Raw genomic sequence first — 26,967 nt, forward strand, 5'->3', positions numbered from 1 at the left:
GTAAGACCATTGTTTTTACAGTAGATTTACGAAGCTCAGAAAGTTGATAATGAAATGTTAGCAAAACGAGCTCAGTGTGATTCGATCCCTAATTCAGAGTTTCAAGTTGATACTAATGATTGTTTAAGATTCAGAGGCCGAATATGTGTTCCAAGAAATTCGGAGTTAATTCTGATGATTTTAAAATAAGCACATAGTAGTTGTGTATCTGTTCATCCAGGAAGCACGAAAATATATAACGATTTGAAATAGCATTATTGGTGGCATGGTATGAAACGTGACATTTCAGAATTCGTTTCTAAGTGTTTGATTTGTTAATAAGTACAAGCTGAACATTAGGTACCATCTGGTTTCTTGCAACCGATTATGATTCCTAAATGGAAATGGGATAGAGTGGCTATGGATTTTGTTTCGAGTTTGCCCTTACCTCTGAGTAAGAAAGATACAATATGGGTTGTTGTTGACAAATTAACAAAATCATCTCATTTCATTCCTGTACGTATGAATTTCTAGCTTGATAAGTTAGCTGAGTTATATATCTCCGAGTTTGTGAGATTGCATGGGGTACCTATTTCCATTGTATCGGACAGAGATCCGAGATTCACATCGAGGTTTTGGAAGAAACTACAAGATGCGCAGAGTACAAAGCTACATTTCAGTACCGCATTTCACCCGCAGATGGATGGTCAGTCCAAGCGAGTTATTCAGATACTCGAGGATATGTTGATATGCTGCATTCTTGAATTTGAAGGTACGTGGGAAAAGTATTTGTCATTGATTAAATTCACGTATAACAATAGTTTTCAATCGAGCATTAAAATGGCACCGTTCGAAGCTTTATACAGTCAGAAGTGTCAAACATCGTTATATTGGATTGAGTTAAGTGAGAATAAGATTCATGGGGTTAATCTGATCAGAGAGACTGAAGAGAAAGTAAAAGTAATCCATGATAGTCTGAAAGCAGCTTCGGATCGTCAGAAATCATATACAGATTTAAAAAGAAAAGATATTGAGTTTCAGATCGGAGATAAAGTGTTTCTAAAAGTATCTCCGTGGAAGAAAATATTTTGGTTCAGTCGTAAAGGCAAGTTAAGTCTGAGATTTATCAGGCCGTGTAAGATTGTCGAACGTATTTGGCCGATTGCTTATAGATTGTTGTTGCCACCTGAGTTAGAAAGGATTCATAACGTATTTCATGTACCGATGTTACGAAGATACCAATCCGATCCTTCGAATGTTATTTCCCCGACTGAAGTTGAGATTCAGTCAAATTTATCGTACAATGAAGAACCGATTTGAATTCTAGCTCGTGAGATCAAAGAGCTGAGAAATAAAAGAATAGCGTTAGTAAAAGTGTTATGGCATCAACACGGGGTCAAAGAAGCTACATGGGAACCTGAGGATGCTATGAGAAATCAATATCCAAACCTATTCGCTGGTAAGATTTTCGGGGACGAAAATCCCTAAGGGGGGAGAGTTGTAACAACCCGATTTTAGCTAAATCAAAATAGTGGTTTTGAGACCATAAATTTGAGGTTGTAAAATTATTTTAATATTATTTTATGTGTTTATGGTATGTGAATATATATGTGTGAAAATTACATGAGCTAATTTTATCGTTTAATAGCTCAATTTGAGAAAAATGACTTAATCGCGTAAAATGCAAAAGTTGCATTTTATTTTTAAAGTGCTTTAATTACTATGAATTTAAATGTGCAAGTCCTTATGTGGTTATTTGACCTTTGGTTAATGGGATGGACAAAAATAGTCATCCATTAAGTGAATTTTTGTGTTATAATATAAGGTTAAAATAGTAATTAGTGAAATAATAGTAATTACATTAAAACAAAATAAAATGATGGTCATTTTATCATTCATTATGGCCAAATGAAGCAATGAAGAAAGCTTAAAATAGGGTTTTGATGTTCGGCACTTACAAACTTAATTAAGGTACAATTTTAGCTCGATTTTTTTGATGATTTCTACGTTTTTGTGATCGTTGCTTTGTGTTCTAGCTAGCCCATGTCTTAATTTTTGAAAGTGTTGATGATTTTGAAAGTTTCCATTGATGAATGCTTGAGCTTTGTGATAGATGATGATGAATTATGAAAGCTTCGTGCTTGATATACATGTTTTGTATAGTGATTTTGAGTAAAAATGCATATTAGGGATTAAATTGAGAAAAGTGTAAATTGAGGGGTTAAATTATGAAATAAATGAAATTTTTGGCCTGCTAGAGGTCCCTAGGAAATTCGGCTAGGCTTGGGTGTAATTAAATTTTGTGTAATTTGTGTTTTTATGAAATAGGGACTAAATTGAATAAATGTGAAACTTTAGGGGCTAAAGTGAAAAAATTCCCAAATATGTGTTTTTGGATTTAATTGAATGAATAGGTGATTAAATGGGTTAATTTTGAATACATATAGATCAAGAAAGAAACAACTCAGATGTAGATCGGGGAAAATCGAAGGTTATTGAGTAATTGATCCGATTCGTCAATTTCGAGTACACGATAAGTTCGTACGTGATAAATGAAGTTACAATTATGTTTTTAATGCTTTAATAATGCATAAATTGTATATATGTGACTACGATTGCGTACGACGATAAATCGATTATGTTTGGCACTTAATGTGCGTTTCAAAATAGCTTCAGCTATAAATAGCACTTAGTGTGCGAATTGGAATAGTTTCGGCTATATGAGGCACTAAGTGTAACAGCCTAATTTTCAGTGGTGTCGGAACAGTGATTCGAGATCACTAAATCCGACAAATGAGTAGGAAATATTATTAATTTAGTGAGTATAAGTTAAATGTGAAGTTAGGAAAAATTTTGAAATAGTGAAATGTACTAAAATATATATATATATTAAAATAATTAGAATTGAAAACGAGGTATCGAGACCTCGAAAATTTTAAATCGAGCCATAAATATTTTTATAAATATTTATGGAGTGTTAATAAGTTAGTATTAAAGTTTCGTCAAGAAATTTTAAAGTACTGATAGCTAATTGAACAAAAAGGACTAAATTGTATCAAATGCAAAATTGTGGGAAATGATTAAATAGCTTAAATGATAAAAGAAAGAGGGTTTAAAAGGAAAATAGACCCAAGGTCTATTTGGGCTGGACGGCAAGAGCATGAAATCACCAAGAAAATAAGGGGAATTAAGGGCAAAATTGGAAAATTACAAAATTTACTTAATAAAGCTAGGACTAAAGTGGAATTATCTAGATTTCTCTTTATTTTTCTGCATTCTCATCAGCAAAAACACCATGGAAGAGTTCCCTTAAGCTGGTTTTTCATATTTTTACTGCAATTAAGTTCAATTCTTGATTATTTCTTAAAATTTTTGTGTTTTTGTGACTTTTACAACTAGGTCCATTTGTTGAATTCATTAGTTCTTGATTCTATGAAAGAAATTGAAAGTTTCTATGAATATGTGCTGGAAGTATATGATGATTTTACATAGAATTAGAGCTTTAAATTGTTTATATGCTGATTTTATTGAAAGAATTGAATAGAAAGTGAATGTTTGGGACTTAAATTGTAAAAGAGTTTGAAGTTAGAGTTTTATGTGGAAATTCTGAATTTCAATAGTTATGAAATAACTTATAATGTCTAGGAAAAGTATTATTTGAGAAAATTAGTCTAATTGAGGGGTTAATTAAGTAAGGACTGAATTGTATGAACTGTGAAATTTGGGGCAAAATGAAAATCAACATTTTGCACTAAAACAGTTTTGGACAGCAGCAATAGTCTAACTTTGAAAAATCTCCAAAAATTTTAGAAATCTAATTAGAGGATGAATAAAATATGAAATTAAAGCTTATTGAGTCTAGTTTCTTATAGAAGAAACGGTGTAAGCAATGGAATTGTAAATCATGAGATATAATAAGTTTTGTGAGACAATGTCAAAATGATTTCGGGTTCCCCTGTTCTGACTTTGGAAAATCATAAAAAATTGGAGAAAAATAAAGGGATTAAATTTATATGTTTAAAATCATTAAAGAGTCTATTTTCAATAGAAATAAGCGGGAACATCATCCGAATCTCGTATGATGAGATAATTAATTCTTAGTGAAGAAGGGTCGGAACTGTCAGACAGCAGAACAGGAGAAACTTTAAAGAATAAACTGTACTTATTGGCTAAATCAAAAATTCTTAAAATTTTATGATAATAAGATAAGTAAGTCTAGTTTCAGGGAAAATTAGCGGATCTTAATTTCGAGTTCTGTAGCTTAAGATATAAATAATTTAGTGACTATGACGCAAATGGACAGTTTTGAATATACATAAGTAAATAGTGAAATTATTGATAATATTACTTGTTGCATGTTATATAAATTAAGGATGTGGAATGGAGAGGAGGAGGAGGAAAATATGTATGAATATTCAGCTAGCATGGCTAATTTGTATGTTTTAGGCTCATGGACTAAATTGAATAAAAGTAAAATTTTATGGGCAATTTTGTAAAAAATGTTAAAATGACCGATTTGCATGAAATGGATTATTTTATTATTTAAATTACAAAATTGAATGAAATTATTAATTTAGCTTAAGATCAAGGAAAAACATGTTTTAAGGATTAAATTAAAAAGTGTTGAAATTATAGAAAATTCTGACATTTTATAGAATTCATAGGTTGTTATCAATTTGTGTGAGAATAACGGCTAGAAATAAGGATTAAATTGCAATAATTTTATTTTATTTTAACCTAAGGATGAAATCGTCATTAATTAAAAGTTTAGGGGTAAAATGATAATTTTGTTTAGAGCATTAGTTGAATGTATTATAACATGAAATAAATGAAAACGACGATCAAATTTCTTTATAAAGATTCGGATGACTTAAATACGAAACTTGAACGTGGAAAAGAAAAGATATCGGATTAATGAAATATCTGATAAATAAATCGGTAACTTCGGTAATGCTCTATAACTCTATTCCGGTGACGGATTCGGGTTAGGGGCGTTACACTAAGTGTGCGATATCGAGATAGCTATGATTTAATGTGATGGCACTAAGTGTGCGAGATCGTTATAGCTTCAGCTAATCACTGATGTACTAAGTGTAAGAATTCTTAGAGCATTGAAAGACTTCCGAATGAATTAGTGTATTGAACAAAGAGGTGAGAATGAAATAAATAAATAAATACGAGAAAGTTTAGGTATGTACAATACCTATGTGGTAGTTGATACGATGCGTATGATGCTTGATGAATTCGTATATACATGTTAAATGATGGTGGATTCGAATTGAATGATGATATAAGAACTAATAAGTGTTTATTAATTGATGTTTTGTATTATATGAACTGTTGAGTATAATTGGTACGAACTTACTAAGCTATGAAGCTTACTGTGTGATATTTGTCTTTGTTTTATAGAGTATCAAAGATAGCTTGAACATCAGGAATCATCAGAAACTATCATCACACTATCAAATCAACTCATTGGTACTTTTGAAGCTTTGTATATATGGTATATGGCATGTATAGGCTAATAAGTTGATAATATGTTTTGAGAATGATATTGCTATGAGATTTGGCTTGCTTTTTTTGAAAATGTTGGTATGTATTTGGCCATTTAATTTGGCTTAAATTATATGTTTGGTATAGTTATGTATTGGCTATCTTGGATAGTTGTAAGTTGTTGCATTGATGCTTAAAGTATGAAATTTTGAGGTTTGATTTTGATATGATAGTATGGTGTGGTTTGTGATATGAAATAGATGTGCATTTGGTATGTTTTGTTTGTGGAATTAAGTAGTTGAATTGGTTGATGATAGATGGCATGACATGAGTATGAATTGGCATGTTTTTTATTTCTTAAAGATGTATTGAAATGGTGCTATTTTGGTTGCTTTGTGTACTTGAGAGTAGGGTGGAAAATTGGCTTTACAAATAGCCAATTTTTGTCCACACGGGCAAAGACACGGGCATGTGTCTCAATTGTGTGTGACACATGGTCATGTTACACGGCCGTGTGTCCCCTGAGATAGCCCTACGAATTTAAGTCAGTCTCGAGCACGGCCTAGACACACGAGCGTGTGGTTGGCAGTGTGACCCAAGTCAGTAACCTCTCTAGTTTTCCCACGGCCAAGACACACGGGAGTGTCTCCGGCCGTATGGTGCAAGTTAGTATGTATGCTTTGTTTTCACACGGCCTAGGACACGGGCATGTCCAGTAGCTGTGTAAGGCACACGACCTGCTTACACAGGAGTGTGACCTATGAATGTAAAATTGTTCTAAGTGTTCAGAAATTTTTATATGTGATCGGTTTACACCCGAACCACTCTTAAACATGCTTTAAGGTCTCGTAGAACCTTATAAGGGACAATATGAATGTTTGTGAATGGTTTTTGATAATGAATGTATAAATGTATGTGAATGGGATTCGGTAATGCCTCGTAACCCTATTCTGGTGTCAGATATAGGTTAGGGGTGTTACAGACATCGATAGAATGCGTTTCAATTTTTGGCTGTTCGCTATTTTTTGAGTTTTCCGTTACACACTTTATTAATTTTTATGTCGATTCTACACTTGCAATTCTAGATCCCTTGAACGAAACAACGACTTAAAAAGGGAATTTAGTTCGCCGGAAAATCTACTGTCTCACAATCTTCTCCAAAACCATCCTGTAACTTTGGGTGGTAAAAAATCTTCATTTGTTGAAGTTGAACTTTGTGAACTACACAAGCACGACAAAGCTCATCTTCCCATACCATTTTCATTTAAAAAAATATGATTTTTGAATGAGAGAAGAAAATCTTCTAAATAGAAGCAAATTTCTTAATATTTATAGCTTAAAAGCAATTAATCCACAACAAGCTTCACATTCGAGGAATTATCTACTCTTTTCTTCATAAAAAATAATTCTAAATTATAAGCTTCATGTCATTAAATATAATTTTAATCCTAAACATATTTTAAGTGGAATTAATAATCCCAAGATGCAATAATAGTCAATCTAATAAGTTAATCTAGGAAATTTATATTGTATCAACTCCATTAAAGAAGGTGAATTAATAAAATAGCTTTTTCACCATTTAAATATTTAAAGCAAACAATTGAAATATAACTAAAATAACAAGTATTGGATCCTAAGTCACAGATTCATAATGTGATTCAACCATATTAATCCTGCATCAATCTTACTTTATAACAGCACACATAATTTTTTTTTAGAACACATATATAAATCTCAATGAAATTTCAATCAACTTCATTATACGGGTATCAGATAGTAACTCTAATTAATAATTTACCCTTTGACAACAAATAAAAATAAACAAAAATTATAACAATAAATCAATGAATCTTAAACTAAATAAATTTAATTAGAAGTTAACCCCAAATATTCCAACTAATTCTAATCAAATGAAACTTTATAATCTTTGAAAATAAGACTTAAGTATTGCATCAATTCCATTAGAGAAATAACAATTAAGGCACCAACATTAATGTGAAGAATGAACATCTATAAATTAAGGCAATTGTCCGCAACTGATATAAGCGGTGGTGGAAGGCAGTGGATGATGGTATTTGGAGCAAAAATAATTGGGGGAGCGGAACACAAAGTGGCAAGGATTTGAAGGGATTTAAATTGATATGAGAAGGGTGCGAGAGTAGATAGACGGCCAAAGAGAACAACAATAAAAGAGAAGTTGAAATTTGAAATAATGATAAATAAAAAAAATCAATCCCATAAGAAAAACAAAAATATACAAAAAAATCAAATATTTATATAATATAAGATACCACTGAATCAATAAACTCATTCTTATTATTAGTTAAATGACAATATTATTTATGTCAAATAATCAAGGATAGAGGTTACAACAAAATTACTAAAAATTTAAAGGAAATAATTTAAATACAAGACTTCTCACACGCAAATTCTACACTTAAAAAACAAATTTATTTAAAATATAGATCGATTTAAGTTTTAATATTCAAACTTAAGCCCAACATGGCCTAACCAATTTTCAAGTTTGTACTATATTATTTTTCATTTAATTTATAATTATGTATGTAATTTATAACATATAAAGAATTAAATATATTGTATTATATTATAATGTAAATATTAAAAATATATTAAGTTATTTATTTTATAAATTTAATAAAATAAAAATATAAAGTTAATAAAATATATATTTAATATTTAATAAAAATGATTATATTTTAAAATATGGGTAAGTTTCGGTAAAATTTAAGGATACAATTTGCTGAAAAAATTGAGTTTAGAAAAATGATTTTGGTGCAGAGTAGAAAATTAATTTTTTTCCTCGAATTTTTGTGTTATGTATAATAATAAACCTTTACTACTTGCATTTTTAAGCGGAGTGGATTTGGTTGTTTATGGATTTTCTACCGACAAGATTTTCTCCACTATTCTTAGACCCTCATTTTGCTTAGAGAGTGTGTTCTAAATACACAAGTCAATCCCACGCAATGAAAACTTATTAATTTTTCTAAAACAAAATAGATATCCCAATAAAACATGGTAACAATGCTTATTATGGTATATTTTGATCTAGTCCATAATCTATATTTACAAAGAAAAACACAAGTGTTCTGGCTGAACAAGAAATAAATAAATATATATATATATATATTATATATATTAATAGAAAATACAGAACCCTTTGAGACTACATAGTGTGGGCAACACACCCTTTCTAGAACTCTAGAGTCGTTACTCATCTCACTTTAAATGGGTTGTTGGACTCATTTGTGTATTATATACAATTATATGTGTTATCTGAGTTTTTAACTATTTCATATATTTTATTGAACTCAATAAATAATTTTTATTCTCAAAATATTATTTATTTAATTAAAACAAATTTAATCTGTTCACTCAGTTAAATTATTTCCTTGCCCTAATTTTAATTTCATTAAAGTCATGATGATTCGATGTATCAAAATCTAAGTAAATAAATTTAATTGTTTTGATAAACAAAACTACTATGACTAATTATTCCAATTCTTTTCGAACCTCAATTATTTAATTATAATCAATTAAATAATAATTTAAAAAATTAATATAATCTTTAAGTCATCTCTTTGGTTATAAAGAGAAAATGTATTCACTGTGGATAGTGATACATACGATCTATTTCTCTAATTCGTCATTATCATTCATTCATTCATTCATTATATCGATTCAAATGCAATTTGTAAAGGGTTATGTTGAGCTAGCGGAGGGACAAATTGAGCATATACAATTCGAAACTCAAATAATTTATAATTAAGTTTCGACTATTCGTCTATTAATTATAACATTATTTAACCATAGAGTAAATCCATTAAAAGTATCATGAATGGACTTTCCCCAATATATATCATTACAAAAGCAACTTAATTTAAGCTCATCCAATGATATTTTCATAAGTGTGTTACCTTCATAAGCCATCCTTAACTTGTTTGGGTTAAATCCATTGACCCAATATGATTTTATTTTAGCTCATGTAACCAATACATCTTTCTTCAAGAAAAAGTCAATTACTAAAATATTATAATTAAATAATTTGTCCTAGAGAAATGACCTATGGTCATGTTACTTTTTCATCAACCATGTTGTAACGACCCGTAAGTAAGGGATGTCGGGAAATATACTTACAAGACCCCACCTTGGTTATCGAGTTTAAAATTATTAATAATATAATTTTAGGAAATTACTTTAAAAGTAAATAGAATGTTAAGTCGATACTTTTAATTGTGAGGATTTAAAAATTTATTATAAGAAAGAAATAGATACAAGGATTATTTAACTAAATAGCCCTTTTTTTTTAAGTCAAATGGAGTTAGTGGGTTTATATGAGAAAAGAAAATAGATATTTATGTGAAATCATTAATAACTAGATTATATTAGAAAAGAATTGAAGTTAAGAAAATAAAATAATAGAAAGAAGAAATATGTGATATATTTGGTAAAAAGGTGATTAGGGGAGAAGGTAAAAACCATTTCTTCCTTGTCTACCGTGAAAGAAGAAGAGGAGGGGAAAAAGAGAGCCATTCAGCCATGGTTAGGCTTCTTGAGTAAAAAAAAAAAAAAATTGTGAGTGAAATTTAATTATTCTTGTATGAAAAATTATGTTTTTGAAGAAATAATGTTATCAATTAGTTTAACCATATTGAATTTTTAGAATGACTGGAATTTTAAAAAGTTGCCATGGATGAGAAATTCAAAGGTTTGATGTTATTTTGTTGAAATACTAAGTGTCTTTGAGGTGATGATTTGAGTATAAATTTTGTAGACTAAATTGGTCATATTAGGTAGTGATTTTGATGATAAAAATTCCTAGGGACTAAAATTTTATAAGTTCATAGTAACATAGCTTAAATTGTTAACTTGGTGAAATATAGGGACTATTTTAGTGGACTATTCTTATGCTGGAAAATTTGAGACTTATTAACTAAGTTCATTATGTATATAATATAAATTGATTAATATTAGTAGAAATAAGAGTGGTATTAATTGAGCTAAATTGTTAAAAATAGATCAAGAGAAGAATAGAGCAAGTATCAACCGTGGAAAGAAAAAGATCACCGAGTAGATATCCGTCTTATTTTGGTAAGTTCGTAGACTCGAACTTGATTTTACTTCTAATTACTTTTTAAAATAAGTAATGTTAAATTTATTCATGATATAAAATATATCTGTATTATTGAATATTATAAGGAAAATAAATGAGAAAATTGTGGAAGTAAATAATTGTGTAATCGCCGGTATGTTCGACTAGCGCTGGGCGCAATCTTTGTCAACTTGTCTGACTAGTGCTGAGCACACAACCGTCGATTAACCCGACTAGCGCTGGACACAATTACCGTTGGTTTATCCAACTAGATCTGGGCTCACAATAATTATCATTAGTTAATCCGACTAGCACTGGGTGCAAATATTGTTGGTTTATCCAACTAGAGCTAGGCTCACATTCATTAGTGTCAGTTAATTCGACTAGAGCTGGGCGCAACCTTTTCTGTGGTTTATCGCTAGGCACTGGATGCCACATTGTTAATCGATCAACGATAAAGTACTTGAATTATTAAGAGAATTGAAATCGTACTTGACTATGTTAGAAGTTCATATTAATGGAGAATGGAATTATGTTTAGCTAATAAATGGAACCTATTAATGATAAGTTGATTTACATGTTGCAGGTTAGATAAATAGTAGAATTAAACTCGAAATCCTAAAGGAATCCCGTACTCAATGTTGGTGACGTATTCTTTTTGTGTTTTGGTGTAACACCACAAACCCGGACCAAACGTTACGGCTGAATCTGGCGGTGTCACATGGAATGGAATTTGAAAATGAGCTTGCCAAGTTAAAATCGTTCCAGTTAATTAACCTTTAACTTAATTCGAGGTAAAATGCCACTCTTTGTTATGTCTAAAATAGTATCTTTCTAGCACAAGCTTTGAAAACATTTGTTTTTAGAAAACCGTTTATGTTGCGACAAACCTTTGTTTTTAGCAAAAATTGAGTTGTTACCGTTTAGTGGTAATAAAACTGTAAAGCAGTTAAAAATCCCAAAATTCAAAACCAATCAGTCCATAGTCCCAAAATTACACAATAACCCAAAAACAATGTAAATCCAAAGCTGAATTAAAGTAGTACGAGATAGTGGTGGTCACCGTCGAGGCCTTCGTGGCACCAAACCGCCTAAGTTTGGGGATTACCTGAACAAATTAAACAGAAATGGGTGTGTTTTTGCAACTCAGTGTGTAATCCCCACAAAAAGTCATGCATACAGTTTATACATCAAAATACAGTCATTCACAGTCTGGGCCTAAGCCCATTACAGAATCAATTTAGGCCTTAGCCCATCCAGATACAATCTCAGATTTATTTTAGGGTCTTCACCCATATCAGATACAGAATGTAGATACAGTAAATCAGAATCCTACCCACCAGACTCTACACACCATCACTGTCTATCCCTACACACCATGTGGGGTTAAAAACACCCACCCATCCCTACACACCATGCTGTACCGAAATACGGACATAATTAGAATATCGCAACTGAGCTGCCAGATAACAGGCATAAAAGCATTTCAGAACACTTCCTCCAAATATCATCAACCTACCTCGATGCAATGCAACATGCAATAAATGTCATGCTATTATACAATTAATAGTCTATACATTTCAATCAATACTCATGCTCAATATAGAAATTAGACAAACAAATTACACATATAGGGGTCTAAGTAGTGCTTACCGACCCTATAGTAGGTCCACAGTCGACTTCGGCGACCCGTGCAACCTTAGAGAACTTTTCAAAAAAATAGGCTCACATGTCCATGTGGCTTGCCCGTGTGGCCTACAGGCCCAAATTGGCCTTGTCCGTATGGATCACACGGCCTGACCCAGAATCCCACACGCCCATGTAGACTACCTGTGTGGACCCATACGCTTGTGGCCCATACGGCCCAATTCAGTCTAGCCTGTTTGTCGCATACGGCCTACCTGGCCATCATACGATCGTTTCGTGTTGCGCATGAGCTAGCTCGTTGATCACAAGCTCGTGTACCATCACCCGTGTGGCGTCCACAGAATACTTTTTTAGCTTTTTGCTGAATCCTGTTTTCTGCGTTTCGGGTACACACCTGGTATCGAAATGATGCTAAAGTAACCCCGAGCACTTCAGTACCTAATTATTGATCAATTCAACACCTTAATTAGTCTTAATCCCAAGGTTATTCCGAAAACACCATACCCACAATAATCCAAAACATCCACATAGCGCTTACCTTGAAACCCCGAATACTTTAACTATTAAACAGCACTAGGGCTGCCCTTTACACCCATCTCTTTGCTGTCAAAACATATTATACAAACTTTCGATTAGAAACTTAAAATCAAGCTACAAAACACAAATATTGCTTACCAATAAGGGACAAAAAACAGTAACAGATTCCTGAAAAGTAAGACAAACGAACAACAAAGGGGAAGAGTATCGATTAAGATCAAAAGTAACAAGTGGAGGGAAAGAGGAGAGTTGCCGTCAGAATTTCGAGGAAAAATGGAGAAGGAGCTGAAAAATTTGAAGAAAATAATCAGAACAGGAAATATTTTGATAACTTCCCCTATTAACTCCTCAAATCTCTTACCACTATCCCACTAACAGTCCACTACTCAGAATCCTCTTAGAGCCAACTCTAGCCGAAAATTGAAGCAAAAATACAACTCATTGCCACTATAGAGAATCGAACACAAGGCCTCTAACACTCCAACATTCCACTTAACCACCAGACTAGCAGGCCTGTTCTGATATGTTTTACAAATATTTAAACTTAAGCCTACTGAACAAGGTTAAGGCTTTATTTAGAAAAATTCCAAAAATTTACAAAAGACATGGCTTGAACTTGGGACCTCTCACACACACCCAGAGCACCTAACCACTGAAGCAGATACACAGTTGTGTTAATTAAAAGCAAAAGTAGGAACATAAAATTTGGGGCGTTACAATATACCCCTTAAAAGAAAATTTCGGCCTTGAAATTTACCTGATCAGAACAGATGAGGATACTGCTGACGCATTGCATCCTCAGGCTCCCACGTAGCCTCCTCAGTGCTATGATTCCGCCACAGCAGCTTCACTAAAGGAATGGATTTCCTCTTCAGAACCTTAATGTTGTGATCCAAAATCTGAACTGGCTCCTCCTCGAAGGTCAGATCCGGCCGCACCTCTATCTCATCAATAGGGACAATATGCGTGGGATCAGAGCGGAAGCACCTCAACATCGAGACTCGAAACACATCGTGAATACAGTTTAACTCTAGAGGTAGTTCTAACTGATAAGTAACTAGTCCCACTCGCTTAATATTTTGGTACGGCCCAATAGACCTAGGGTGTAACGTCCCCCTACCCGAGACCGTTGCCGGAGTCAAGCAGGAGACATTACAAAACTTATCATAGCACTTAAACAGTTTTCGTAGTAAACTATCCATCTGCATCATGGTTGCTAAAAAAATCATATCTCGAGTTACGAAACTCGAAATCCAATTCCGTAAATTTTCCCTGAAACTAGACTCATATATCTACTTACTAATTTTTTTCTAGAATTTTTGGTCAGGCCAATTAGTACAGTTTATTAGAAGAAGTCTCCCTATTTCAGGGTTCGCTACTCTGACCCTTGTGCACTACTGAATCAAATTTCTTCCTTTACAGAAATCCAATGACTATGCCATTTGTTTCAATTAAAAAATAGACTCAATAAGGAATCCATACAAATAAAGTTTGAGTCCTAATTCTTAATACACAATTTATGGTGAATTTCTAAAGTCAGAACAGGGAATCCAGAAATTATTCTAACCCTGTTTCACCAAAACGTAAATATCTCATAAAATACAACTCTTTTACCTATTTTGTTTCTTCCATATAAAAATAGATTCATTAAGCTTCAATTACATATTTTATTCATCATCTAATTCACTTTATACTATTTTTGGTATATTTTCAAAGTTGGACTACTGTTACTGTCCAAATCTGTTTTAGTATAAAATGTTGATAACTAAGTTTATAACATCTTCATTTCTTCTCTCTACAACATTTACCAACAATTCCTCTTATTACTCTTCACTAACATATCAAAACATACCATACTTAAGGTTTTGGTAACATTTACAAAACATACCAAAATATCATTTAACAACTTAGATACTTTCAAAATAACCAAAAGACATCCTAGGTACAATGCCATTTTCCAAAAAGATAGAAACTTCACCAATTTGAGTTTGGGGATCGCTTGTATCTTTGAGTCCTTATACTTTCGTACCTAGCTGCATGCACGAAACAAACCGTCGCTGAGAATACTCTAAGTGGTATTTCTATAAACAATAGCTTAATCAACTTTAAGACATGGTAATTCAAACACATTATTGCTATTATTCAATATCAATCAAGACTTTAATAACCTTTACTTTATTTACCCTTATTAACATAACTCGGACACTAACGGATACATGGATCCAACCCACACTCGGATAAGCACATAGTGCTTCATCGAACAAATCCGAACTTTAACATTATAGTACACAAAGTACTTCATCAAAACAAATCCGAACTTTAACGAGAGTCGACACATAGTGTCTCATCGACTCAATGTCGGAATATCCCAATACTTCCAATTCCTATGACATGTCAACTATATCCGACTAGCCCGACAATCATTAATAGGGTATTCAAAATCACATTCATTTCAATATGGTAAAAATACTTACCTCATTCACATTTTCATACAATATAAATATCAAATATTGCAATAACGATTAAGCTCGGTTTATAGAAATACAAACCACTATTTATCGAATTTAATCGATATCTTCGTTCACTTTCTCTTTTCCTTCTTTGATGACGTATCCGGTTACTACGTTTGCTACTAACAATCATACAATTAAAAATCATCAATATACTAATTCATAAAACACATTTTCACTTTCTATCAAACTTTTACAAAATTCCAATTTCATCCTTTTCCATTGCTAATCTTTTTCTTTAACTTAAGCTTCATATTCTCTTTTAATCAACTCATTAACAATTTCTAACTCATAAAATTCATTATAAAACATAAATTTTGAGCTCTATTCAACTTAATCCCTATTTAAACCTAACTTAGAATTCTTTTAATAAATCACTCAATTTTCACTTCTAACTTCAATTCCTATCAATTTAACCCATAAAACCTCAATTTATTCAACCAAATCAATATCTAAAAATTTTATATTTTTCTTCATTTTAACCTCATACATGTAGAACTTTGAATTAGGCATCCATAAACATAAAAATCATAAGAAAATGAGCTAAAACAACTTACCAATTAATCTTTAGGGCCTTAATCCTCAAATTTCCCTTTTCTTTTTCTTTCTTTCTTTCCTTCTTTCTTTCTCACGTTTGCTCTCTGTAACTCTTTCTATGTTTCTTTACTCATTATTATTAACCTATAAAAAATATAAATGAACATGTGTAATAGCTATAACATAAAATATCTTATAGCTATTACACATATATACCAACTATTACACATGTTATATCATACATTCACACACATGGCACTTAGGGTCTAATTGCTAGATTAATCCCTTTTACTAATCTTTAATCTATAATTAAACTTTTATACTGTATGCAATTTAGTCATTATTCTAAATTCAAGCTACTTAACTTAATCAAACATTAAATAACCATTCAACTATAATTCATAAATATTTCTAATAAATATTCATGAATAAATTTCACGGAAATAGTACTCAAGACTCAATTTCCGATACCGTAACTTTCGGTTCATTACAATTCTCTCCCCCTTAATAAATTTCGTCCTCGAAATTTACCTGAAAAGAGATGGGGGTATTGAGATCTCATCGTTTCTTCCGGTTCCCACGTAGCTTCTTCAACACTGTGACTTCGCCATAGCACTTTTACTAAAGGAATACGTTTATTACGTAATTCTTTTACCTCTCGTGCTAGAATCTCAACTGGTTCTTCTTCATACGATAAGTCAGGTCGAATCTCTACATTCTCGGTAGTAATAACATGTGAAGGATCTGATCGATATCTTCTTAGCATAGAAACATGGAAGACATCGTGCATTTTCTGTAGTTCAGGAGGTAAGGCCAATCGATACGCTACTGGTCCAATTCTCTCAATAACTTCGTAAGGCCCAATAAAACGAGGACTTAATTTTCCTTTTTGACCAAATCTTAGAATTTTCTTCCAAGGTGAAACCTTTAAAAATACTTTATCCCCGACTGAGTATTCAATATCCCGTCGTTTCAAATCGCATCGATTTACGCTCTATCAAAAGCGCTTTTCAATCTTTCCGAATTTTCTTAATCAGATTTTCTATTTCTTGAACCAATTCAGTCCAATCATCTTCTTCTCATTCGATTCATCCAACATACGGTGATCGGCATCTTCGCCCATACAAAGCCTCATACGGTGCCATCTCAGATACTTGATCGAAACTATTATTATACACAAATTCGCTAATGACAAATAATATTCCCGTTAGGCTCAAAATCAATCATACAGAGCTCAAGCATATCTTCTAAAATTTGTATTACCTGCTCAGATTGACCATCACTGGATGAAAAGTCGTACTAAAATGAAGTCGAAAATCGAAAAATTCATGTAATTGCTTCCAAAACCTTGACGTAAACCTTGGATCTCTGTCGAAATTATTGATTTTGGAATACCATGTAATCTAATGATTTCCGAACATAAACCTCAAGAAGTTTCTTTAACGACCAATCGGTTCTCACAGCTAAGAAATGAGCTGACTTCGTAAGTCGATCAACTATTACCCAAATAGCATTCTTTTTACTTGTAGACATCGGTAATCCCGTCACAAAGTCCATCGTTATTCGGTCCCATTTCCATTCGGAATATTGATGGGTTGAAGTAATCCGATGGAACTTGATGTTCTGCCTTCACTCGTTGACAAGTCAAACACTTTGCCACATATTCAGTTATATCCTTCTTCATTCCCGACCACCAATACAATTCACACAAATCACGATACATTTTCATACCTCTAGGATGAAATGCAAATGGACTATTATGAGCTTCTCGAAGAATTAACTCTTTCAACTTAGAATTATTCTGAATGCAAAGTCGATTCTCAAATCTTAGACGACCATTTCCATCAATGCTAAAATTTTTGTTGTATCATTCGAATCATCTCTTTTCTTTAACAACTTATCATCTTCTAACTGTGCGATCCGATTTGATCAAACATTACCGGCTTTATTCTTAATTCACCAAAAGGCTTCCATCTTCAAGGATACTAAGTTGTGCAAACATTGCTCGTAATTCAATCGCAGCTTTTCTACTCAGTGCGTCGGCTACTACATTAGCCTTCCCTGGATGATAGTCTATGACACAATCATAGTCTTTCAGAAGCTCTATCCAACGCCTTTGTCTCAGATTCAATTCTTTTTGTGAAAGCAGATACTTCAAACTTTTATGATCCGTATAAACATAGCACTTTTCACCATAAAGATAGTGCCTCCAAATCTTCAAGGCAAAAATTACAGCTGCTAATTCTAAATCATGAGTTGGATAGTTGCGTTCATGCGGTTTCAGTTGCCTTGAAGCATAAGCAATGACTTTCCGCTCGCATCAAGACACATCCCATCCACTCAATGAAGCATCACAGACACTACAAAATCTCTTTCTGATTCTGGTAAAGTCAACACCGGTGCCTCTGTTAACATTCGTTTTAATGCTTCAAAACTTTTCTGACATTGCTCATTCCAAACAAATGGAATCTTCTTCTGTAGTAGCTTGGTCATCGGTAAGGCTATCTTTGAAAATTCGTTGACGAATCTTCGATAGTAACCAGCCAATCCGAGAAAACTTCGTACCTCTGATACATTCTTAAGAACTTTCCACTGAATAACTGCTTCAATCTTCTTTGGATCCACTCTAATTCCATCCGCTGATACGACATGACCAAGAAACACAACTTCTGATAACTAGAATTCACACTTGCTCAATTTTCCGTACAATTGCTTTTCTCGTAGTATTTGCAAAACAATCTGGAGATGTTGCTCATGATCTTTTTCTGACTTGGAATACACCAAAATATCATCGATAAAAACTACTACGAACTAATCCAAGTATGGCTGAAAAATCCGATTCATAAGATCCATAAAAGCAGCAGGGGCATTTGTCAGTCCAAATGGCATCACTAAAAATTCATAATGCCCATACCTCGCATTTGAATGCCGTCTTCAATATGTCGCACTCTTTTACTTTCAACCGATAGTATCCCGACCTTAGATCAATCTTTGAAAATACTAAGCTCCTTTCGGTTGATCAAACAAATCATCTATTCGGGAAGTGGATACTTGTTCTTGACAAATAATTTGTTGAGTTGTCGATAATCAATGCACAACCGCATCGACCCATCTTTCTTCTTAACAAATAACATTGGAGCTCCCCATGGTGATGTACTAGGTCGTATAAAACCTCTCGTCCAATAAGTCTTGCAACCGTACTTTTAATTCCTTTAGCTCAATAGGTGCCATACAATGACGGAGGTATCGATCTCGGATCTGTACACAGGTAGACTTCAATCACAAATTCTACCTCTCGATCGGGGTAATCCGTAATTCCTCGGGAATACATCGAAAATTCACATACAATCCAATTTTACTACATCGACTTTCAACCGAATCCGAATTAATCACATATGCTAAGAAAGCATTACAACCTCGATGAAGAAGCTTGCTAGCTTTAATGGTCAAACAATACGAATTGATCCACTAGTCCGAATACCATTTACTTCAATTCTATCTTCACTTTCATTCGAACAATAAACTTCTTCTTATAACAGTCTAAAATCACTCCATGTTCGATAACCACCCATTCCCAAAATAACATCAAAGTCGCCAAATGGCATAATCAATGATCAACAGGAATATTCTATCTTGAATCATTAACGAACATCTTCGACATATATGGTTCACTAAAGTAGTTTGTCCCAATGGACTAGACACTTCTATCATAACTTTAGACAATTCAAACTCTAATTTTTTGTCTCAACTACTTTCAGATTAACATATGAATGTGATGACCGTGGTCTATTAAAGCATAAACGGTGTTGAATTCAATAAGAATATACTGTCACCACATCGTGAGCATCTTTCTCTTCTCGAGTCCTCATAACATACGCCGAAATGGAGTTCTAGCTTCGATTGTTGTGTAGCACTCTCACTAGTTCTTCTAGTACCACCTCTAGCAAACGAACTACTTCGGCCTGATCCCCGGCCTCTGGAAGCAAATTCAGATCTTTGCACTACTATCGGTGTTGTTCCAGATATCTTTGGGCAATCTTTAATAAAGTGATCGGTAGCTCCACAACGGAAACAACCTCCAGTCAACTTTCTACACTCCTCTTTGTGTCGGTTTCCACAATGCTCACATATTGGAATTTCAGTATTCTGAACTGGACTTTGGATACTGCCAGTAGACACAGTAGTCTGTCTTTTCCGACCTCGATCACTCCTTTCCGATCGAGAACTAAATCTCCAATTACCTCGTGATTCCTTTGACCGCTTAGGCTGCGGACTTGAACTAACCATTCCGGGACGTTTTTCAGTTGAATGAGCAACTTCAGACTTTTTATCCCTTCCGAGAATTTGTTCAATCATCTTAGCTCTTTCCATTAAATCTGCAAACTCAGTGATTCTAAGAGGCATCAACTGTAGTCTAAATTCATCACGTAATCCTCTTAAAAATCTTTTACATCGGTCGGCTTCAGTTGGTACAAACTCAGTGGCATATCTGCTCAATCTCAGAAATTCTCGTTCATAATCCACTATAAGCATCTCACCTTGTTTCAGTGTTAAGAACTCTTATTTTTTGTCCTCTATGTACATTTCTCCCAAATACTTATTTTGAAACTCTTTTGAAAGAAGTCCCAACTTATCTGTTCTCAAGTACATTCGAATCACCGATTCCCACCATACTAAAGCTTCCTCTTGCAGTAATGAGACAACACACACTAAGCTTTCTTGTGGTGTACATTCAAGTTGCTTCAAAACTCTCTTTGTAGTCTTTAACCAATTTTCAGCAGTAGTCGAATCAATTCCCTTTGCACCCAAAAATTCTGTAGCTCCATATTTTCTCAATTCTTTAATTGGAGCTCTTCGAGTAGTAGGGATAGAGGATGTAGCAAGCATAGTTCCTACCGCTTTTTGAAGGGCATCGGCGATTATTCTAAAGACTTCAGTATTATCACTTCCAACATTCGGTTGATTTCCCACTGGATTCACACTTGGAGTTGCGGACTCTGATTCATTCACATTATACGGTTCATCATCTCCACTATACATCTCTTGATCAGTATCCTCAATGCTTTTATCAGACATTCTTAATGCTATAAAACAAAAATATTCAACAAACATATCAGCATCCAATCCCAACTCAAATTTGACTCAGTAATGGCATGTACCTCTAGATTCACATTGACATTTGATTTAGTCCTAGAACCGACTAAACCTAAATAGCTCTGATACCAATCAATATTGTAACGTCCCCTACCCGAGACCGCTGTCGAGTCAAGCGGAGACATTACAAAACTTATCATAGCACTTAAACAGTTTTCGTAGTAAACTATCCATCTGCGTCATGGTTGCTAAAAATCATATCTCGAGTTACAAACTCGAAATCCAATTCTGTAAATTTTCCTGAAACTAGACTCATATATCTACTTACTAATTTTTTCTAGAATTTTGGTCAGGCCAATTAGTATAGTTTATTAGAAGAAGTCTCCCTGTTTCAGGGTTCGCTACTCGACCCTTGTGCACTACTGAATCAAATTTCTTCCTTTACAGAAATCCAATGACTATGCCATTTGTTTCAATTAAAAATAGACTCAATAAGGAATCCATACAAATAAAGTTTGAGTCCTAATTCTTAATACACAATTTATGGTGAATTTCTAAAGTCGAACAGGAATCTAGAAATTGTTCTAACCCTATTTCACCAAAACGTAAATATCTCATAAAATACAACTCTTTTACCTATTTTGTTTCTTCCATATAAAAATAGATTCATTAATCTTCAATTACATATTTTATTCATCATCTAATTCACTTTATACTATTTTTGGTATATTTTCAAAGTTGGACTACTGTTACTGTCCAAATCTGTTTTAGTATAAAATGTTGATAACTAAGTTTATAACATCTTCATTTCTTCTCTCTACAACATTTACCAACAATTCCTCTTATTACTCTTCACTAACATATCAAAACATACCATACTTAAGGTTTTGGTAACATTTACAAAACATACCAAAATATCATTTAACAACTTAGATACTTTCAAAATAACCAAAAGACATCCTAGGTACAATGCCATTTTCCAAAAAGATAGAAACTTCACCAATTTGAGTTTGGGGATCGGCTTGTATGCTGAGTCCTTATACTTTCGTACCTAGCCTGCGCACGGAAACAAACCGTGACGCTGAGAATACTCTCGATGGTATTTCTATAAACAATAGCTTAATCAACTTTAAGATATGGTAATTCAAACACATTATTGCTATTATTCAATATCAATCAAGACTTTAATAACCTTTACTTTATTTACCCTTATTAACATAACTCGGACACTAACGGATACACGGATCCAACCCACACTCGGGATAAGCACATAGTGCTTCATCGAACAAATTCGAACTTTAACATTATAGTACACAAAGTACTTCATCGGAACAAATCCGAACTTTAACAATGAGTCGACACATAATGTCTCATCGACTCAATGTCGGAATATCCCAATACTTCCAATTCCTATGACATGTCAACTATATTCGACTAGCCCGACACTGTTAATAGGGTATTGAAAATCACATTCATTTTAATATGGTAAAAATACTTACCTCATTCACATTTTCATACAATATAAATATCAAATATAGCAATAACGATTAAGCTCGGTTTATAGAAATACAAACCACTATTTATCGAATTTAATCGATATCTTCGTTCACTTTCTCTTTTCCTTCTTTGATGACGATCCGGTGCTACGTTTGCTACTAACAATCATACAATTAAAATCATCAATATACTAATTCATAAAACACATTTTCACTTTCTATCAAACTTTTACAAAAATTCCAATTTCATCCTTTTCCATTACTAATCTTTTTCTTTAACTTAAGCTTCATATTCTCTTTTAATCAACTCATTAACAATTTCTAACTCATAAAATTCATTATAAAACATAAATTTTGAGCTCTATTCAACTTAATCCCTATTTAAACCTAACTTAGAATTCTTTTAATAAATCACTCAATTTTCACTTCCAACTTCAATTCCTATCAATTTAACCCATAAAACCTCAATTTATTCAACCAAATCAATATCTAAAAATTTTCTATTTTTCTTCATTTTAACCTCATACATGTAGAACTTTGAATTAGGCATCCATAAACATAAAAATCATAAGAAAATGAGCTAAAACAACTTACCAATTAATCTTTAGGGCCTTAATCCTCAAATTTCCTTTTCTTTTTCTTTCTTTCTTTCCTTCTTTCTTTCTCACGCTTGCTCTCTGTAACTCTTTCTATGTTTCTTTACTCATTATTTTTAACCTATAAAAATATAAATTAACATGTGTAATAGCTATAACATAAAATATCTTATAGCTATTACACATATATACCAACTATTACACATGTTATATCATACATTCACACACATGGCACTTAGGGTCTAATTGCTAGATTAGTCCCTTTTACTAATCTTTAATCTATAATTAAACTTTTATACTGTATGCAATTTAGTCATTATTCTAAATTCAAGCTACTTAACTTAATCAAACATTAAATAACCATTCAACTATAATTCATAAATATTTCTAATAAATATTCATGAATAAATTTTACAGAAATAGTACTCAAGACTCAATTTCGATACCGTAACTTTCGGTTCATTACATAGGGCTCAACTTGCCCTTACGTCCGAACCTCAGAACCTTCTTCCATGGTGAGACCTCTAGAAACATGAAGTCCCCCACAGAATACTCAATCTCACGTCTCTTCAAATCAGCATAAGACTTCTGCCTATCAGAAGCTACTTTCAGACGATCCCTAATCAGTCGAACCTCATGCTCAGTCTCGAAAACCAGCTCAAGACCCAGAACTCGTCGTTCACCCAACTCAATCCAATACAAAGGAGTAGGACACTTATGACCATACAGTGCCTCGTAAGGTGCCATCTGGATGCTAGACTGGAAGCTGTTATTATAGGCGAACTCGGCTAACGGTAGATAGTCCTCCGAATTACCTCGAAAATCAACCACACAGCTCATCAACATATCCTCCAGTATCTGAATCACCCTCTCAGATTGACCATCGGTCTAAGGATGGAACGTAGTACTGAAGTCCAATCTCAAACCCAAAGCCTTATGTAACTTCTCCCAAAATCGAGACATGAAGCGAGGATCCCTATCAGAGATAATAGAAATCGGTACCTCATGCAGTCTCACTATCTCAGAAATATAAAGCTTCGCCAGCTTCTGTAGAGAATAATTAGTACGAACCAGTATAAAGTGCACTGACTTGGTCAATCGATCCAAGATGACTCAAACAGAATCCTTCTTAGTGGGTGTCAAAGGTAACCCACTAACGAAGTCCATCGTCACACGTTCCCACCTCCAAAGGGGAATCTTAATCAACTGCAGCAACCTTGATGGCGACTGGTGCTCAGCCTTAACCTGCTGGCATGTCAAGCATCTAGGCACAAAATCGGTAACTTTCTGTTTCAGACTTGGCTACCAGTATAACTCACGAAAATCTCGATACATCTTACTCCCACCAAGATGCATAGCGTAGGGACTATTATGTGCCTCTCTCAGTATAGTCTGCCTCAAATCAGAATCGTTCGGCATACATATCCAACCTTAGAAACACAACACACATTCAGAGTTCAACCCAAAATCCGTAGTGCTACCACTCTCAATCTGTCGGTTCTGAAGACCTAAAGATTCATCCTTTAACTGTTTACCCTTACTCTGCTCCATCCATGTCGGCTTAACCTAAAGCTCGGCTAATAAGCTACCATCATCAAATAAACTAAGGCGAGCAAACATCGCCTTTAAATCAGTCATAGCTCTACGGCTCAATGCATCAGCCACCACATTGGCCTAGCCAGGATGGTACTTGATGGTACAGTCGTAATCCTTAAGCAGCTCGATGTAATGACCCAAATTTTTACAGTTATCAAAAAAGTGCATTTTCGGGTCTCCGTTTCTGAAAAATAGATTTGTAAATATTTATTAAAAATATTTACGAAGTTAAGAGAGTAATTAATTAAAGTTTAATGAAGCAAATTAGCTTAAATAAAGGATAATTAGATAAAAGGATTAAATTGAATGAAGTGTGAAAGTTTAATTATAGGATAAAGAAATTGAAAGGACTAAATAAGTAAATAAGCCAAAGGAGTGTCAAGTGTATGGCAAAAATAAAATACATGTGTAATAAGTATTATACATACATTTGTAATACATGTATGTATTTACTTACTATTTAAGTAAATAATTAATGTATTTATTATTATTAAATTGATATTATATGATGAATAAATTAAATAAAGACAAGTGTATGGTAATGATTTGGTACAAATGTATTAATAAAAAATATACATACATTTGTAATATATGTATTTGATATTAAATGGATATTTATTATTTAGTGAAAGATATTTATTAAATAAATAATTATATTATAATATATTTATATGATAAATAAATGTAAAATAACAAGTGTATGGTGGGGATGAAATACAAATGTAATAATATATGTGTGCCCAAGTGTAAAATAAATATTTGATATTAAGTAGATATTTAATAAAGTCATTATTATTATTATTGTTATTATATTATATATATATATATATATATATATATATATATAAAGTAAAACAAAAGAAAAAGAAAGAAGAAAGGAAACAGAGAATGAGACGAAACAGGGGAAAGAAAGGAAGGAAAGAAAAATAAAAGGAAAATTGGGGTTTTTGAAGCCTTAAGCTTTACTAGGTAAGTCAATTTGATCCCCTTTCTTGCAATTTTGATGTTTATGAAATTCTAGAGAACAGTACTACATGAATTATATCAAAAGTTAGGGAGTTAATGAATTTTTATGTGTTGATTAAGTTGAACAAAAAGATGAATTAAGGGCTAAATTGATAGAAATTCAAGTTAGAAATGAAATAAGGATTGAATTGTAAAGTGATTCATAAGTTTTATGCTTTAAGGACTCAATTGAAAGAATTTCGAAATTATAGTTTTATGATGAAAAATAGATAATTATGTCTAATTTTGGTTAAAAATTGAGTAGAAATAAAGTATGAATTAAGATAGAAAAGTAAGTGAATTTAGTTAGGATTAAATTAGAAAATCAACATTTTGCATTAAGACTGTTTGGGACAGCAGCAGTAGTTTAAGTTTGAAAAATCACCAAAAATGGTATAAATTGAATTAGAGGATGAATAAAATATAGAATTAAATCTTATTGAGTCTAATTTTTTATAGAAGAAACGGTTTAAGCAATTGAATTGTAAATTATAAGATATAATGAGTTTTGTGAGACAAGGTCAGAATGAATTCGGGTTCCCATGTTCTGACTTTGGAAAATCACCAAAAATTGAAGAAAAATAATTATAGGCTTAAAGTTATATGTTTAGAATTCATAATGAGTCTATTTTCATAATAAATCAACAGGAATATTATCCGAGTTCTGTATTGTGAGATAATTAATTTTTAGTGAAGAAGGGTCGAAACTGTAGACAGCAGAATAGGGGTGAATTTAAAGAATAAACTGTACCTAATGGCTAAACTAAAAATTCTGAAAATTTTATGGTAATAGTATATATGAGTCTAGTTTCAGGGAAAATTAACAGATCTTAATTTGGAGTTCCGTACCTCGAGTTATAAATAATTTAGTGACTATGACACAGATGGACAGCTTGAATATTCATAAAAGTAAATAATAAAAATTATAGATAATGTTACTTACAAGTGTGTTATATACACTAAGGATGTGGAATGGAGAGGAGGAGGAGGAAAAATATGTATGAATATTCATCTAGCATGGCTAATTTGCATGTTTTAGGCTCAGGGACTAAATTGAATAAAAGTAAAACTTTATGGGTAATTTTGTAAAAATGTCAGAAATGACCAAATTGCATGAAATGGATTATTTTATTATTTAAATTATAAAATTCAATGAAATTATTAATTTAGTTCAAGATCGGGGGAAAACATGTTTTAGGGATTAAATTGAAAAGTGTTGAAATTATGGAAAATTCTGATATTTTATAGAATTCATGGATTGTTATCAATATGTATGAGAATAATATCTAGAAATAAGGATTAAATTGCAAGAATTTTATTTTCCTGACCCTAAGGATGAAATCGTCATTAATTAAAAGTTTAGG

General features: G+C 32.7%; 1 protein-coding gene and 1 long non-coding RNA gene across 2 annotated transcripts; both read right to left on the reverse strand.

Annotated features, from left to right (window-relative positions):
• Nucleotides 1–16,357: 16,357 nt before the first annotated feature.
• Nucleotides 16,358–24,553, reverse strand: LOC128282035 (uncharacterized; the record flags this gene model as incomplete). The annotated part of the gene is made up of 4 exons (XM_053020255.1): nucleotides 24,449–24,553; nucleotides 24,161–24,304; nucleotides 23,499–23,689; nucleotides 16,358–16,715 (listed from the first exon to the last, which is right to left on the reverse strand). Coding segments are annotated over exons 1-4 (798 nt in total), but the record flags the coding sequence as incomplete, so codon positions are not given.
• Nucleotides 21,736–22,532, reverse strand: LOC128281706 (uncharacterized). The gene is made up of 2 exons (XR_008271969.1): nucleotides 22,485–22,532; nucleotides 21,736–21,966 (listed from the first exon to the last, which is right to left on the reverse strand). It is a non-coding gene; the product is annotated as an uncharacterized LOC128281706 (long non-coding RNA).
• Nucleotides 24,554–26,967: the final 2,414 nt, after the last annotated feature.

This window comes from Gossypium arboreum, chromosome 10 (assembly GCF_025698485.1).
Source record: "Gossypium arboreum isolate Shixiya-1 chromosome 10, ASM2569848v2, whole genome shotgun sequence".
Taxonomy (NCBI): domain Eukaryota; kingdom Viridiplantae; phylum Streptophyta; class Magnoliopsida; order Malvales; family Malvaceae; genus Gossypium; species Gossypium arboreum.